General features: G+C 43.8%; 1 protein-coding gene across 1 annotated transcript in view; it reads right to left on the reverse strand.

The window, feature by feature from the left end:
• Positions 1–16,294, reverse strand: part of LOC112257258 (A disintegrin and metalloproteinase with thrombospondin motifs 6-like) — a 142,074-nt gene that overhangs the window by 47,499 nt on the left and 78,281 nt on the right. The window contains exons 12-14 of the mRNA XM_042326608.1: positions 13,933–14,040; positions 9,708–9,853; positions 7,750–7,813 (exon numbers count right to left, since the gene is read on the reverse strand). Of these exons, the coding sequence (XP_042182542.1) occupies positions 7,750–7,813; positions 9,708–9,853; positions 13,933–14,040 (318 nt within the window). The remainder of the gene's footprint in view (positions 1–7,749; positions 7,814–9,707; positions 9,854–13,932; positions 14,041–16,294) is intronic.

Consider the following 16,294-nt stretch of genomic DNA (forward strand, 5'->3'; position numbering starts at 1 on the left):
AATGAGTGGATTCGCCTATTTCAGCCACATCCGTTGCTGACAGGTATATCAAACCGAGCACACAGCCGTACAATCTCAATAGACAAACATTGGCAGCAGAATGGCCTTACTGAAGACCTCAGTGACTTTCAACGTGGGACTGTAATAGGATGCCACCTTTCTAACAAGTCAGTTTGTCAAATTTCCGCCCTGCTAGAGCTGCCCCGGATCAACTGTTGGTGCTGTTATTGTGAAGTGGGAACGTCTAGGAGCAACAACGGCTCAGACGCGAAGTGGTAGGCCACACTATCTCACAAAACGGGACGCCGAGTGCTGAAGCGAGTAATGCGTATAAATACTGCCTCTGGAAGCAACGTCAGAACAAGAACTGTTCGTCAGGAGCTTCATGAAATGGGCTTCTATGGGCTTCTGAGTGCGGGACGGTGTCCCGCCCCACACAAGCCTAAGATCACCATGTACAAAGCCAAGCGTCGGCTGGAGCGGTGTAAAGCTCGCCGCCATTGGACTCAGTGGAAACGCTTCTGTGCTTCCAAATTTGGGGCAACAGTTGAGGGAAGGCCCTTTCCTGTTTCAGCATGACAATGCACCTGTGCACAAAGTGAGGTCCGTACAGAAGTAGTTTGTCGAGATCGGTGTGGAAGAACTTGACTGGCCTGCATAGAACCCTGACCTCAACCCCATTGAACAACTTTGGGATGAATTGTAACGCCGACTGCGAGCCAGGCCTAATCACCCAACATCAGTGTCCGACCTCACTAATGCTCTTGTGGCTGAATGGAAGCAAGTCCACGCAGCTATGTTCCAACATCTAGTGGAAAGCCTTCCCAGAAGAGTGGAGGCTGTTATAGGAGCAGAAGGGGGACCAACTCCATATTAATGCCCATGATTTTGGAATGAGATGTTCGACGAGCAGGTGTTTGTCTAGAGGTAACACAGTCTGTCTAAAGTTAACACACTGTCTAGATTTAACACACTCTGTCTAGAGGTAACACACTCTGGCTAGAGGTAACGCACTCTGTCTAAGGTTAACACACTGTCTAGAGTTAACACACTCTGTCTAGAGGTAACGCACTCTGTCTAAGGTTAACACACTGTCTAGAGTTAACACACTCTGTCTAGAGGTAACGCACTGTCTAGATGTAACACACACTGTCTACATGTAACACACTCTGTCTAGAGGTAACGCACTCTGTCTAGAGGTAACGCACTCTGTCTAGAGGTAACACACTCTGTCTAGAGTTAACACACTCTGTCTAGAGGTAACACACTCTGTCTAAAGTTAACACACTGTCTAGAGTTAACACACTGTCTAGAGTTAACACACTCTGTCTAGATGTAACACACTCTGTCTAAAGTTAACACACTGTCTAGAGGTAACGCACTCTGTCTAGAGGTAACGCACTCTGTCTAGAGTTAACACACTCTGTCTAGAGGTAAGGCACTCTGTCTAAAGTTAACACACTGTCTAGAGATAACACACTCTGTCTAAAGTTAACACACTGTCTAGAGTTAACACACTCTGTCTAGAGGTAACGCACTCTGTCTAGAGGTAACGCACTCTGTCTAGAGTTAACACACTCTGTCTAGAGGTAACACACTCTGTCTAAAGTTAACACACTGTCTAGAGATAACACACTCTGTCTAAAGTTAACACACTGTCTAGAGTTAACACACTCTGTCTAGAGGTAACGCACTGTCTAGATGTAACACACACTGTCTACATGTAACACACTCTGTCTAGAGGTAACGCACTCTGTCTAGAGGTAACGCACTCTGTCTAGAGGTAACACACTCTGTCTAGAGTTAACACACTCTGTCTAGAGGTAACACACTCTGTCTAAAGTTAACACACTGTCTAAAGTTAACACACTGTCTAGAGATAACACACTCTGTCTAGATTAACACACTCTGTCTAAAGTTAACACACTCTGTCTAGAGGTAACGCACTCTGTCTAGAGGTAACGCACTCTGTCTAGAGTTAACACACTCTGTCTAGAGGTAACACACTCTGTCTAAAGTTAACACACTGTCTAGAGATAACACACTCTGTCTAAAGTTAACACACTGTCTAGAGTTAACACACTCTGTCTAGAGGTAAACACTCTGTCTAGAGTTAACGCACTCTGTCTAGAGTTAACACACTCTGTCTAGAGGTAACACACTCTGTCTAAAGTTAACACACTGTCTAGAGATAACACACTCTGTCTAAAGTTAACACACTGTCTAGAGTTAACACACTCTGTCTAGAGGTAAACACTCTGTCTAGAGTTAACACACTCTGTCTAGAGGTAACGCACTCTGACTAGAGGTAACACACTCTGTCTAGAGGTAACACACTGTCTAGAGGTAACACACTTTGTCTAGAGTTAACACACTCTGTCTAGAGGTAAAGCACTCTGTCTAGAGGTAACGCACTCTGTCTAGAGGTAACGGACTCTGTCTAGAGGTAACGCACTCTGTCTAGAGGTAACACACTGTCTAGAGGTAACGCACTCTGTCTAGAGGTAACACACTCTGTCTAGAGGTAACGCACTCTGTCTAGAGTTAACACACTCTGTCTAGAGGTAACGCACTCTGTCTAGAGTTAACACACTCTGTCTAGAGGTAACACACTCTGTCTAAAGTTAACACACTGTCTAGAGATAACACACTCTGTCTAAAGTTAACACACTGTCTAGAGTTAACACACTCTGTCTAGAGGTAAACACTCTGTCTAGAGTTAACACACTTTGTCTAGAGGTAACACACTCTGTCTAGAGGTAACACACTGTCTAGAGGTAACGCACTCTGTCTAGAGGTAACACACTCTGTCTAGAGGTAACACACTGTCTAGAGGTAACGCACTCTGTCTAGAGGTAACACACTCTGTCTAGAGGTAACGCACTCTGTCTAGAGGTAACGTACTCTGTCTAGAGATAACATACTCTGTCTAGAGGTAACGCACTCTGTCTAGAGGTAACGCACTCTGTCTAGTAATAACATACTCTGTCTAGAGGTAACGCACTCTGTCTAGAGGTAACGCACTCTGTCTAGAGATAACATACTCTGTCTAGAGGTAACGCACTCTTTCTAGAGATAACATACTCTGTCTAGAGGTAACGCACTCTGTCTAGAGATAACATACTCTGTCTAGAGGTAACGCACTCTGTCTAGAGATAACATACTCTGTCTAGAGTTAACACACTCTGTCTAGAGGTAACACACTCTGTCTAGAGGTAACACACTATGTCTAGAGGTAAAGCACTCTGTCTAGAGGTAAAGCACTCTGTCTAGAGGTAACACATTCTGTCTAGAGGTAACACACTATGTCTAGAGGTAAAGCACTCTGTCTAAAGGTAAAGCACTCTGTCTAGAGGTAACACATTCTGTCTAGAGGTAACACACTCTGTCTAGAGGTAACACACTCTGTCTAGAGGTAACACACTCTGTCTAGAGGTAACACACATTGTGTGAGGCACTACAGAGGAATCTTTAACACCCTGCAGGGCCTCCCTACCTCCATTGTTGCCATGCTTCCAATTAAATTAGGAGGTGACATTTAATAGTACAAAGATCTCCTGAACTAGGGCTCTGATATCACTAACAGTCCTGAACTGGTTGCAGGGGACAGTGGGAGGGAGGCAGGGAGGGGGGTGTCGAATTAGCTCATTGTTGTGAAAGCGAGAACAAATGAGTGCTGACCTCAGCAGGGAACAATGACGAGGACAGGAACCACAGGCAGTAGGGGAGCTGGGAGTGTGTGTGTGTAAATTAATTAAGTCATTACACACACACACACACACACACACGCCGGTCAAGGCTGTGGGAGAAGTTATCTTCTCTGAGAGCCGTGAGGTTATCTTTGAATGTGTGTGTGTGTGTGTGTGTGTGTGTGTGTGTGTGTGTGTGTGTGTGTGTGTGTGTGTGTGTGTGTGTGTGTGTGTGTGTGTGTGTGTGTGTGTGTGTGTGTGCGTGTGTGTGTGTGTGTGTGTGTGTGTGTGTGTGTGTGTGTGTGTGTGTGTGTGTGTGCGTGTGTTTGTGTGTAGGATCTTTGTGGACCGTACTACAACGCGTTTGTGTTGGACGTGCTACAGTCAGGGTAATGAAACAGAGGTCGGGGATGGTGTTTGTTTTCCAAAATAAACATTCAATGCTTGCTCTCAGCTGTTATTTTTAAGATTTGTGGTCAAGTATCCACAAGTCTCCAAACTGGCTAAATGTTCACCTTCAGAAATAAAGGCCACCTAGAAATAGTTAGGAGGAATGGGGGGCTTGCAGCCTTACAAGTTTGCAGCCTTACAAAATATTTTTTCAATGTATTTTTTGGGACTGAAGTGCTGTATTTAAATGACCTTTAATAGACTTTAAAGTAAAAATGGTAATTGTGCATTCAACAATGTCGTTCAACAAGGTGACTAAGAAACGCTACAAACAACCTAAATTCCCCAGGACCAAAACATTTCCCCATTGACTAGTTGAATCGATGTTGTTACCACATAATTTCAATGAAATTGTGTTGAATCAACGTGGAAAAGACGCTGAATTTATGTCGGTGCCCGGTGAGTAGCATCCTCAGTGCTCTGTTTTCCCAAAACCGCTCTTGCGTTAAATCTGTTCCATCAATCAAACAGTCAGTGATACTCCATTCATTATCTTGACACAGTCAGATAGTCAGGCTTTAGTGAATGGCTTTAGGGATATTGGCAGGTTTTTACTTCCAACAGAGAACAATGAACAACTTAGTATGTTCGTCCTCTTAGCAACCTTAAAAACAGAGGGATTGCCCAACAACCTTACAGGAGGGAGGGAGGGAGGGAGGGAGGGAGGGAGGGAGGGAGGGAGGGAGGGAGGGAGGGAGGGAGGGAGGGAGGGAGGGAGGGAGGGAGGGAGGGAGATGGAGGGAGGGAGATGGAGAGACAGATACATTGAGAGAGAAATAGAGAGAGACAGATGGAGACAGAGAGACAGAGAGAAAAAGAGAGAGAGAGAGAGAGAAAGAAAGAAAGACAGTGAGAGACAGAGACAGAGCGAGACAGAAAGACACACACAGAGAGAGAGAGAGAGAGAGAGAGAGAGAGAGAGAGAGAGAGAGAGAGAGAGAGAGAGAATAATGATTGCATAATGATTTTCCAGAGAAGATCCAGGTTTCAGGGAATTATACCAAAGTTCTCAATTGGTGCAAAATATATAGAGTACTACAAACACTACAACTGCTTAGGTTTAACAAGAAGCTCAACTGGACACCTAAATGAGGCAGTGAATGAACTGAGAGAGAAAGCAAAAAAAAAACAAATTTAAATGCGTCATTGAACCAATTGCACTTTATGCCAGTGAGGTGTGGAGTTGACTTGCAAAACAAGATTTCATCCCATTGAAAACCTGCATGCAGAGTTCTGTAAGATTATCTTACATGTCCAGAGGAAAACTACAAACAATGCATGCAGGGCAGAATTAGGCCAATATCCACTAATAATAATAACTCAAAAAATAACAATAAAGTTTTGGAAAAAGGCAGTGACCCCCTCTCATATCATTACCAAGCCCTGCAATGCCAAGAGCTGAGCAAAGAAATGAGTCCCCTCATCCGGCTGAGTTCACACATCTGTTCTACTAACACACTGAAGCCTCAGGACCAGAAAATCCAATCAATCAGAATAAACCAAATTACAACACAGTCAAAACAAAACTACATGACCTATTGGGAAAGCAAAATGCAGTGCTATCTGGCCCTAAATCTAGAGAGAGAATGTGTTTTTAAATGGCATAGAATGCCCTGCGTGCTTTCTCTCTCCTTCTCTCTCTCTCTGGATACATCAATGATGTCGCTCTTGCTGCTGGTGATTCTCTGATCCACCTCTACTCAGACAACACCATTCTGTATACTTCTGGCCCTTCTTTGGACACTGTGTTAACTAACATCCAGACGAGCTTCAATGCCATACAACACTCCTTCCGTGGCCTCCAACTGCTCTTAAATGCAAGTAAAACTAAATGCATGCTTTTCAACAGATCGCTGACCGCACCTACCCGCCCATCTAGCATCACTACTCTGGACGGTTCTGACTTAGAATATGTAGACAACTACAAATATCTAGGTGTCTGGTTAGACTGTAAACTCTCCTTCCAGACTCACATTAAGCATCTCTAATCCAAAATGAAATCTAGAATCGGCTTCCTATTTCGCAACAAAGCATCCTTCACTCATGCTGCCAAACATACCCTCGTAAAACTGACTATCCTACCGACCCTTGACTTTGGCGATGTTATTTATAAAATAGCCTCCAACACTCTACTCAGCAAATTGGATGCAGTCTATCACAGTGCCATCCGTTTTGTCACCAAAGCCCCATATACTACCCACCACTGCGACCTGTATGCTCTCGCTGACTGGCCCTCGCATCAAATTCGTCGCCAAACCCACTGGCTCCAGGTCATCTATAAGTCTTTGCTAGGTAAAGCCCCACCTTATCTCAGCTCACTGGTCACCATCACCACCCCTAGCCCGCACTCCAGCAGGTATATTTCACTGGTCTTCCCCAAAGTCTATTCCTCCTTTCGCCGCCTTTCCTTCCAGTTCTCTGCTGCCAATGACTGGAACGAATTGCAAAAATCACTGAAGCTGGAGACTCATATCACCCTCACTAACTTTAAACATCAGCTGTCAGAGCAGCTCACAGATCATTGCACCTGTACATAGCCCATCTGTAAATAGCCCATCGAACTACCTCATCCCCATATTGCTCCTTTGCACCCCAGTATCTCTACTTGCAAATTCATCTTCTGCACATCTATCACTCCAGTGTTTAATTGCTAAATTGTAATTACTTTGCCACTACGGCCTATTTATTGCCTTACCTCCCTAATCTTACCTCATTTGCACACACTGTATATAGTCTTTTCTATTGTGTTATTGACTGTATGTTTGATTATTCCATGTGTAACTCTGTGTTGTTGTTTGTGTCGCACTGCTTTGATTTATCTTGGCCAGGTTGCAGTTGTAAATGAGAACTTGTTCTCAACTGGCCAACCTGGTTAAATAAAGGTGAAATAAATCAAATAAAAACAAATATGGTGAAGTACACCATGGCTATTTGACCATGGTTACTGATCAAAACCTTTGAAAAACCTTGACAAAGTACTTTCTCAGTGAGCACAGCCTTGCCGTTGAAAAGGGTAGACAGGAAAACCTGGCTCTCTGTAGAGGAAAGGCTGGGCAACCACTGCACAACAGCAGAACCTGAGACAGAGCTGCATTTCCTGACAAAATTTTAAAAATTTAAAACAATTAGAGAATGTCATTTCCCCAAATTTGAAACACTTATTCAAGGTTTCAAAGATCTCTCTGATGAGAATAGGCTACCCGTCCTGTTGGAGGAGAACGCAGAGAGCTGTGGGTTGGCAGCGCACTACATTGCTGCCTGCCATAAGATGAGGGACAGTGTCTGAGAGACCAAACAACCTGCACATGTCCTCTAAACCATTGTTATTGTTCAATGTATGGTTATTTTGACCCTTGATTATTGAAGTTACTGTTGTCCTGTTGACAGTATTGATTATTATTACTTTAATTTAATCTCCAAAGTACGCTTTGGCAATATGCGTATTGTTACATCACGCCAATAAAGCAAATTGAATTGAATTGAGAGAAAGAGAGAGAGACAGAGCCAGAGAGAGAGTGAAGAGAAACAGCGAGAGAAAGAGAGACAGAGAGTGAGAGAGAGAAGCAAAGAGAGGGGGGGTGGAAGAAAAAGAAGGGAAATGTGAACTCACATCTGTGTTACACGATCTGTAGCGCTTCCTCTCTCCGAGACAGTACTTCCCTCCTCCAGAAGGCCTGAAAGAGAGGAGAGAAACGAGGGAGGAATAAAGGGTTCCAAAAGTTTTTTGGTGCTGTCCCCAGGAGAACCGTTTTTGGTTCCAAGTAGAACTCTGTTATGTTCCATGTAGAACCCTCTGCGATTCTGGTGCAGCACATGCGGCCTACAAAGTTACAAGCATAGGCTAGCAAATGTTATTTTAATTTTGAAATATAATAGGGCCTATTTGTATAACTAGTAGGCTGACGCATATATACCTTTCATAATATTTCCCATTATTAGCCTACCTCCTCTTTCTCTCTCTATTGTTGCTTCAATTCTTCCTCGATTTCAACAGTTAAATTAAATAAGGTTAGCTGTCTTTATCTTAATCCTTATTTTTTTGTATTTTTGTGGGGTATTTTAACCCCTTTTTCTCCCTAATTTCGTGATATCCAATTGCGATCTTGTCTCATCGCTGCAACTCCCCAACGGTCTCAGGAGAGGCGAAGGTCAATTCATGTGTTCTCCAAAACATGATCCGCCAAACCTCGTTCCTTAACACCCGCTCACTTAACCCGGAAGCTAGCCGCACCAATGTGTCAAAGGAAACACCGTTCAACTGATGACCGTCACTAGAGTGTGAGGAGCCAAGTAAAGCCCCCCCAGCCAAAACCTCCCCTACCCCAGACAATGCTGGGCCAATTGTGCGCCGCCCAATGGGACTGGGATCAATCCCAGATCTGAAGTGATGCCTCAAGCACTGCGATGCAGTGCCTTAGACTGCTGCACCACTCAGGAGGCCTATCTTAACCATGCTAATGACATCCTTGAATCATATAGGACTAGAAGTGGATGTAGGAGGCTTTCACTTCTCTTCACGAACATTGAATGTTTATGGGTCTGAATAAATAACTGCTATAGCTTACCGGCATCGTACGTTTGCTCTTCTTTCAAACTGCAGCGAGTTCTATTGGCTGCTGTATTTAACATTCATCAAAAAAGAGGTTGTTAATTGGTATTAGAAATGCAAAAAAGTGTAATAATTATGTACAGCAAGCTATTCTAGTCTAGCTTTTCCTGCCTGGGACTCCAAGAGCTAAGGAGCGTTTTTTTAAGGAGAGGTCAGCAGAGCACCGATGCTTGTGTATTGCGCAAGAGACAAAGGCTATAAGTTAGAAACTTATTATACATAACCCATAGTTCATTAGCTAAATATAAGGCTAATACTGCATTGAATTTATAACTTGAAAGAGGTAGGCTAGGACATCTTTATATAGGGCTATATATCAATCTAAAACAGGATTATCTATTTTGGAATGGAGTTAATGGAGAGAGAGAAAGACTGGGTGCACTGATTTAAAGCACCGATATTCAAGTGATAGGCTGTTTTACTTTTACAACACATTTTAAAAATGTATCTTTACAATTAAAAAACAAGGTGATCCCTGAAAGCCAGATGGAGCTGGGTAAATTAGACGCGCATTCAGTCTTTTATTACTGTAGCAGAGGCTATGGTTCAGCAAATGTAGGCCAACCTGTCACAAGAAAAAAAGTTAGCACGATGTGAACTGCATTGTAAACTGCGCTCCATAGTGAGATGGGTCTGTCCCCACCCTGAACGTTGATTCATCATGCAGAGGCCGTAGAGAAGACAGTAAACATTGCATATAATTTAACAGTTCCATATCACGCCATGCTGTTCATATAAATAATTTATTATAATTTACCGGTTCCTCGTAGTTATTTATCCCAGGAAAAGGGAGTGGTTAACTGGGTTCCCGCCATTCAACCTAGTATCTACTGGTTATCTACACAGTATACTTAATAAATGTTTATATGATCAACGCATTAGTGATCACACACACACACCTGTAGGTGAGGTCCTGGATGTGTGTGTTCAGCTTGCTGTGGCTTACTTTGCCTACTTACGCTGGGCTGTCACAGTGTCTCATGGAGGAAGAGACTCCCCCTCCGCAGGTCCTGCTGCACTCCCCCCACGATGACCAGGGACCCCAGCCTCCGTCCACACTCTGGGGCCACGTCCCGAATATCACACACTCCCCCTGGTAGCACCACTGAGAGGATAGGGGGGATTAATCATTGGTTAAGGTTGTAGAGGTTGTAGGTCTGTAACTGTGTCAGTGAGTACGGTTACATGCACACAATAATGCGATTATTGTGGATAATCAGATTAGTATAATAGTTTGATTCAACCGTTTTTCATGCTTTGCAAGAAGAATGATTTCCTTAATAATCCTGTTTAAACGGACACATCTGAATTCAGGCTACCTGATGGCACTCTGATAAATGCAGAAAATCTCCATCAAAATAAACATTCTATCACAGCAACCGTGTTCTTTTTGGGAAACATATCTGGTTCTGAGTTGGAACATATCAAGTTGGTATGTGAAAACTACTTCGAAGACACACATATTCAGTTGTTCTGAACTCACTTCCCTCACGGTGAAGAGGGAGACTCACTCTGCTGGTGCTAGCACATATGCAGATCAAATACACCGCTGGAACGGCCATTAATAGTTTGAAAGATTGCTTTACACCGATTAAGATAAGCAGAGTAAGATGTTTACATGACTGTTGCATAATCTGCCTAGGTGCCATAATCAGTTTAAAATTGAATTATTACTGTGCATCTAAACGTACTCAGTGGTGCTCAGGGCTTAGAGACAGTAGAGGTTGTAGAGGTTGTAGGTCTGTAACTGTGTCAGTAGATTAAGATCATGGGCCAGGAAAACACCAGGCCACTGTCCTCAGTCTCCCTCCCTCCCTCCCTCCCTCCCTCACTCACTCACTCACTCACTCACTCACTCACTCACTCACTCACTCACTCACTCACTCACTCACTCACTCACTCACTCACTCACTTCCTCACGCACTCACTCACTTCCTCACTTGTTCACATCAGAGATGAACAATGCAGAAGGACAGAGACAGACAGTACACAGTGGCAGAATACCTGACCACTGTGACTGACCCAAAATTAAGGAAATCTTTGACTATGTACAGACTCAAATGAGATTAGCCTTGCTATTGAGAAAGGCTGCCGTAGGCAGACCTGGCTCTCAAGAGAAGACAGGCTATGTGCACACTGCCCATAAAATGAGGTGGAAACTGAGCTGCACTTCCTAACCTCCTGCCAAATGTATGACCATATTAGAGACACATATTTCCCTCAGATTACACAGACCCACAAATAATTTGAAAACGAATCCAATTTTGATAAGCTCCATCACAGCAGCAAGATTTGTGATCTGTTTTCACAAGAAAAGGGCAACCAGTGAAGAACAAACACCATTGTAAATACAACCCGTATTTATGTTTATTTATTTTCCCTTTTGTACTTTAACCATTTGCACATCGTTACAACACTGTATATTGACATAATATGACATTTGAAATGTCTTTATTCTTTTGGAACTTCTGTGAGTGTAATGTTTACTGTTCATTTTTATTGTTTATTTCACTTTTGTTTATTATCTACTTCACTTGCTTTGGCAATGTTAACATATGTTTCCCATGCCAATAAAGCCCCTTGATTTGAATTGAATTGAGAGGGATAACCAGGGCACTGTACTCATTCTCCTTGGCTCAGAGCAGAGAAAGGCAATGCACTAACACACTGTATAAACAAGATTAACACTGCAGGGAGAGGGAGAGAGAGGTCAGTGAAGGAGAGAGAGAGAGACGGCAGTGAAGAAGAAAGACGGAGAGTGAGAAAGACAGAGAGTCCTTAAGACCTTGTCTGTGTTTCCAGTTTGACTGAAATAGCCTGGGAGAGAATGTCTTATCAGAGAGGAGCTGACACACACTACCTATCTATCACCCCGCACACCTATCAGCCTTTCACCACCTGCAAGTGTGTGTGTGTACCTGTGTGTGTGTGTGTGTGTGTGTGTGTGTGTGTGTGTGTGTGTGTGTGTGTGTGTGTGTGTGTGTGTGTGTGTGTGTGTGTGTGTGTGTGTGTGTGTGTGTGTGTGTGTGCCACAGAAAGCTGTGACCTTTGGGTGACACGACTACTGTACCAATGTCTAGGACAGTAGCATAATAGTCTTTCCTGGGAAACCACTTATTTTCTCTCTCTTATCTCCTTTCTTCTCCTTATCTCTCCCCCTTCTCTTGCTCTACCCCATACCTCATTCTTCCCTCTCAAACATCACTAATTCCTCTCTATCCTCTACCTTTCTCACCACCACCAACACTTTCCCCTTTGTCCCCCTCCACTTCTCCCTCCCTCTCCTACCATCTCTCCCCCCCTTCCCTCTAGTTGGCAGGGCCTCTCCATTACAGGCCTGGTGACAAATGGTTGACAGTCGTGTTCCTTTGAAGCCACCCCACATCCCCCTCACCACCCACCCTCAACCCAGACAGGAGCGAGTCATCAGCCTCCCCCAAAGCCCCCTGTCCTAAAGCCCCCTGAGCTGATCTCAACTTGGGCCCCCTGTGTAACCCAGGACCTGGTTGGTGGCCCCCAGCTCTGAAAGGCTCCAGTCAGCAGACAGTAATGACACATGACAGCCTCCTATTCTTTCCTTTTAGACCTCAGACCATCCAGTGACAATGGCCGCCGTAATCTGTGTTAAAACTGTCTCACTGTCGTCCGTCTAACCTGACCGCGGCGTGGCGAGTCACACTGGGACTAGGGTCAGTGCTATGTGGAATCCTTGGGACGTCGCTACCCTAAACTCTAAAGACTGGTTTACAGTCCGTCTATCGTCTGTAGACAATTGCCGTAGCGACATCATGAACAGTCTATTGTCGTCTGACATCAAACTTGTCGTTATTTATTTTATTTTATTTAACCTTTATTTAACTAGGCAAGTTATGAGAAAGTATAAACACTAAACGACAGTCTTTGCATGACATCAGCAGCCCAGGGCTCCAAATAGCATGCGTGCTCTATTTTAACTCCAATAAACCCATCCGTTTAAATAGATTCAGTAAATGTCAGCCTAGCAAGCGAGGCAACTAAAATACATTTTCTAAACAATGTTTTTGTTTGTTGCTAGCTAGTTAGCCACCAACTTGGCTAGCTATTTAAAATAATGACCGGAGTATAACTGACAACATCTTAACTTAAGCAATTTTTTTATTAATTATTACAGGAAAATAAACCCACAACAACATCATTATTTACAAGGTAGTGGCGAGCTAACAGAAAATAGCGTACTGCCACAGTGTGACAAAATAAAAGTATCAGAGAATCTCTGAACTCCTACATCCTCTTGTCAGAGAAGAATTTGGTTTGGTTGCTGTGGCAGTCCGGCAACCACAACAACGGATGTTGTGACAGTCGCAGAGACTGAAGGCCAGTTTATACTTGGTCTAATGACATGTCAACATCCGCTGTCGTGGTTACCGGAATGCCACAGCAACCAGGCCAAATTCTCCTGTGACAAGATGATTCAGAAGTTCTAAAATGGAAAAATGTTTGCGGCCCCAGCATGTTAAAAAAAAGGTGCGGTAATCAACCAATGTTTAGTTTTTTAATTGGGTCTATGACAGTATATTACAAATCAGTCTGACAGCATTTCAATCTGAAATGACAAACGTATCACAAAGATATTGGGTTCAGAAGATCATCAGGCAATAATGTTGTATTTTTTATTTAACTAGGCAAGTCAGTTTAGAAAAAAATATTATTTTCAATGACGGCCTAAGAACAGTGACGGCCCCTGAACTGCCTTGTTCAGGGGCAAAACGGCAGATTTTTACCTTGTCAGCTTGGGGATTGGATCTAGCAACTATTCGGTTACTAGTCCAACGCTCTAACCACAAGGCTACCTGCCGCCCAATGATCTTCTGTGTAGAAAATAACATAATCATTGAGGGAAACAGTGAGTATGTACATGTTCCTGATGGAGCCATAATATTTTGTGGCTTAAACCATTCAAAAGATAGAGCCACATTTGTAGGAAGAAAACCGAAACCGCTCTGTTGATTACAACCACATCTAGCAGCTACCGAAGGTTACTGATATAACCCCGGTTCTATGAACCAAGCGCACCTTTTCTCTCGTGACCCTATTTTCAAATCCGGCGACCCTACATCGGGTTGCGACCCGTAGTTTAGGAAACCCTGGTGTAGACTATAAGAGACAACAAGTGTGTAGACAATGAGACTGCTAGTATAGACTTACCCCTTTCTCGATGCTTCCCGTCTGACACAAGGTCCCCTCGGCAGCAGGGATACTGTTGGTGACACAGCGGTTGCTTTTGCTAAGGCACCAGAGCTCTCTACACACTTCCTAGGAAAGAAGGCAAAAGCAAGTTGGTCAGAATAAAGCAATTCACTGCAGAGAGTGTATTACAAGCAGAGCAATTGCCATAGATAGAGCTGTTGAAGTGAATTAGAGATCTACTCCAAAATGTAGTGTGACTTCCCCTCCTCATCTCATGTCCTTCATCTGCACTGAGGTGAAAGAGCTGAACAGAAGGTGAGGAGCATATCCCTGGCTGTAGGCAGCCGACATATTGGCAAACCTGGGTCAAATATAGGTTGCACAGTTTGGAGACACTTTGGACTATTCCATAGGCTCCATTTCACCAGGCAAACTAACTCAAGCTCAGCTGAAATATGTGGAAGTAGTAGACATATATATTTGACCCAGGTCTGATGGAGTAGCTATATATTTGACCCAGGTCTGATGGAGTAGCTATATATTTGACCCAGGTCTGATGGATTGAGTCCAGTTTATGTTGAGAGTCAATATCCCAAAGGTCAACCCATTCTACTAATGTCCCTCAGTGTTGAGGGATCTGGAGCAACACTAGCACCTCCATACCTCAACAGAAACCGGCTAACGTCAGTTCACAGAAACCACTGTTAACCAGTTGTAGGAAATCACTCTGGCACAACAGAGAGCATATTCAAACTGCCCCTCAGAGAGGAGACAGTCTCAGGGAACAGAGACTGTAGACATAACAAACATATTTGTCCCACAGGAAGTTATAAAACAAACAACTTCTTCTGTTTCTACGATTTCTCCATCTTATCTCCTAGCTCTTATAACAGAGGGAGAAGTCTTTATGTCTGGACAGAGAGAGAGAGAGAGAGAGAGAGAGAGAGAGAGAGAGAGGTAGAGAGAGAGAGGTAGAGAGAGAGGTGGAGAAATAGAGAGAGAGAGAGAGAGAGATGTAGAAAGAGAGAGGGGGAGAGACAGAGAGAGAGACAGAGAGAGGGGGGGAAGAGTGGAAGGAGAGGTAGAGAGAGAGAAAGAACAAAAGAAACAGAAAGAGAGGGAGAAAGAGACAGAGAGAGAGAGAGACAGAAAGAGAGGAGAAAGAGTGGAAGGAGAGGTAGAAAGAGAGAAAGAGAGAGAGAGATTTGCACATCATTACAACACTGTATAGAGACATAATATGACATTTGAAATGTTTTTATTATTTTGGAACTTTTGTGAGTTTGATGTGAGAGGAGATGGAGAATCCAAGTCAGAGTCACTCTGGAGTAAATTCAATCATAAAACCGAGTGTGTGTAACAAGGACAGCTCTGCACAACCCTGCATTAGATTTCTCATTAAACCTCTTTGGTTCCCCTCCGCCTCTCCACTTCAAAGGCTTTACTGGATAACTGTGTACGGCAGAGCAGAAGAGGAGCAGCGTCATGAAGAAGAGGTACGGCCCTGAGCCCAGGCTCTGACCCCACGGGTCAGTAAATAAGGTCCAGGCCCTGCTGGTCTCTACAGGTCTCATCTAGACCTAATAGATTAAATAAAGCTGTAAACTGCCACTCTGAGTCGGCCCTGTCTCACTGCGCCACTCCCAGCTCTGCTTTCAACAAGCCCCCACCACCCCCACCACCATTCCAACTACCTCCCCCTAACAAGCAATGTTTGAAAAATGTTCTACCCTCTTGTGGCTTTGAGTCGGTGACTCTTATCACGGAGTGACCCTCACCCTCCCTGCTCTTTGGCCCCCTGCCGGCACGCTCAGAGCTGCAATAGAGGCTGAAAGGTCAGAAGCTAAACCAGGTCTAAATGAACATGTGTCCCTGGTCTGGTCTGGTCTGGGGGATTTACATTATCTAGCTAACAGAGAGGAAGTTAACCCTAACCATTTTCCTAACCTTAACCTCACTCTCTTTTTACCTGCTACGTTCATTCTCCTAACCTGCTGCATAGGTTCTTCTAACCTACTATGAAAAAGTCCATTCCGGGTAGCTGTATTCCACCTAGATAGAACCCCTGGTGACTTCAACATTCTGAGAGTGTCAGTTCGGAATGACCATTCAATTGACCCTTCACTAATTCCCGCCCCTGAGTCCAACACCTTGGACACACCCACGACCACAAGCCATTGAGGGCTATGGCAAAAACGGAGTTCTTTAAAAAAATACATGTTTAAATGGGTAAATAATTTAACAGAGCACCAGAAGTAGTTGCTACTGTGATTCCTGAAATGCAAAACCTGCTGATGGAGTATTTTTTGTATCTGGAATTATAGTTTTGTTACATTGTTTGCTAGCTCAGCTGGTTAGCTAGCTCTCAGTCTCATTGATC

This window comes from Oncorhynchus tshawytscha, linkage group LG09, assembly GCF_018296145.1.
Source record: "Oncorhynchus tshawytscha isolate Ot180627B linkage group LG09, Otsh_v2.0, whole genome shotgun sequence".
Taxonomy (NCBI): domain Eukaryota; kingdom Metazoa; phylum Chordata; class Actinopteri; order Salmoniformes; family Salmonidae; genus Oncorhynchus; species Oncorhynchus tshawytscha.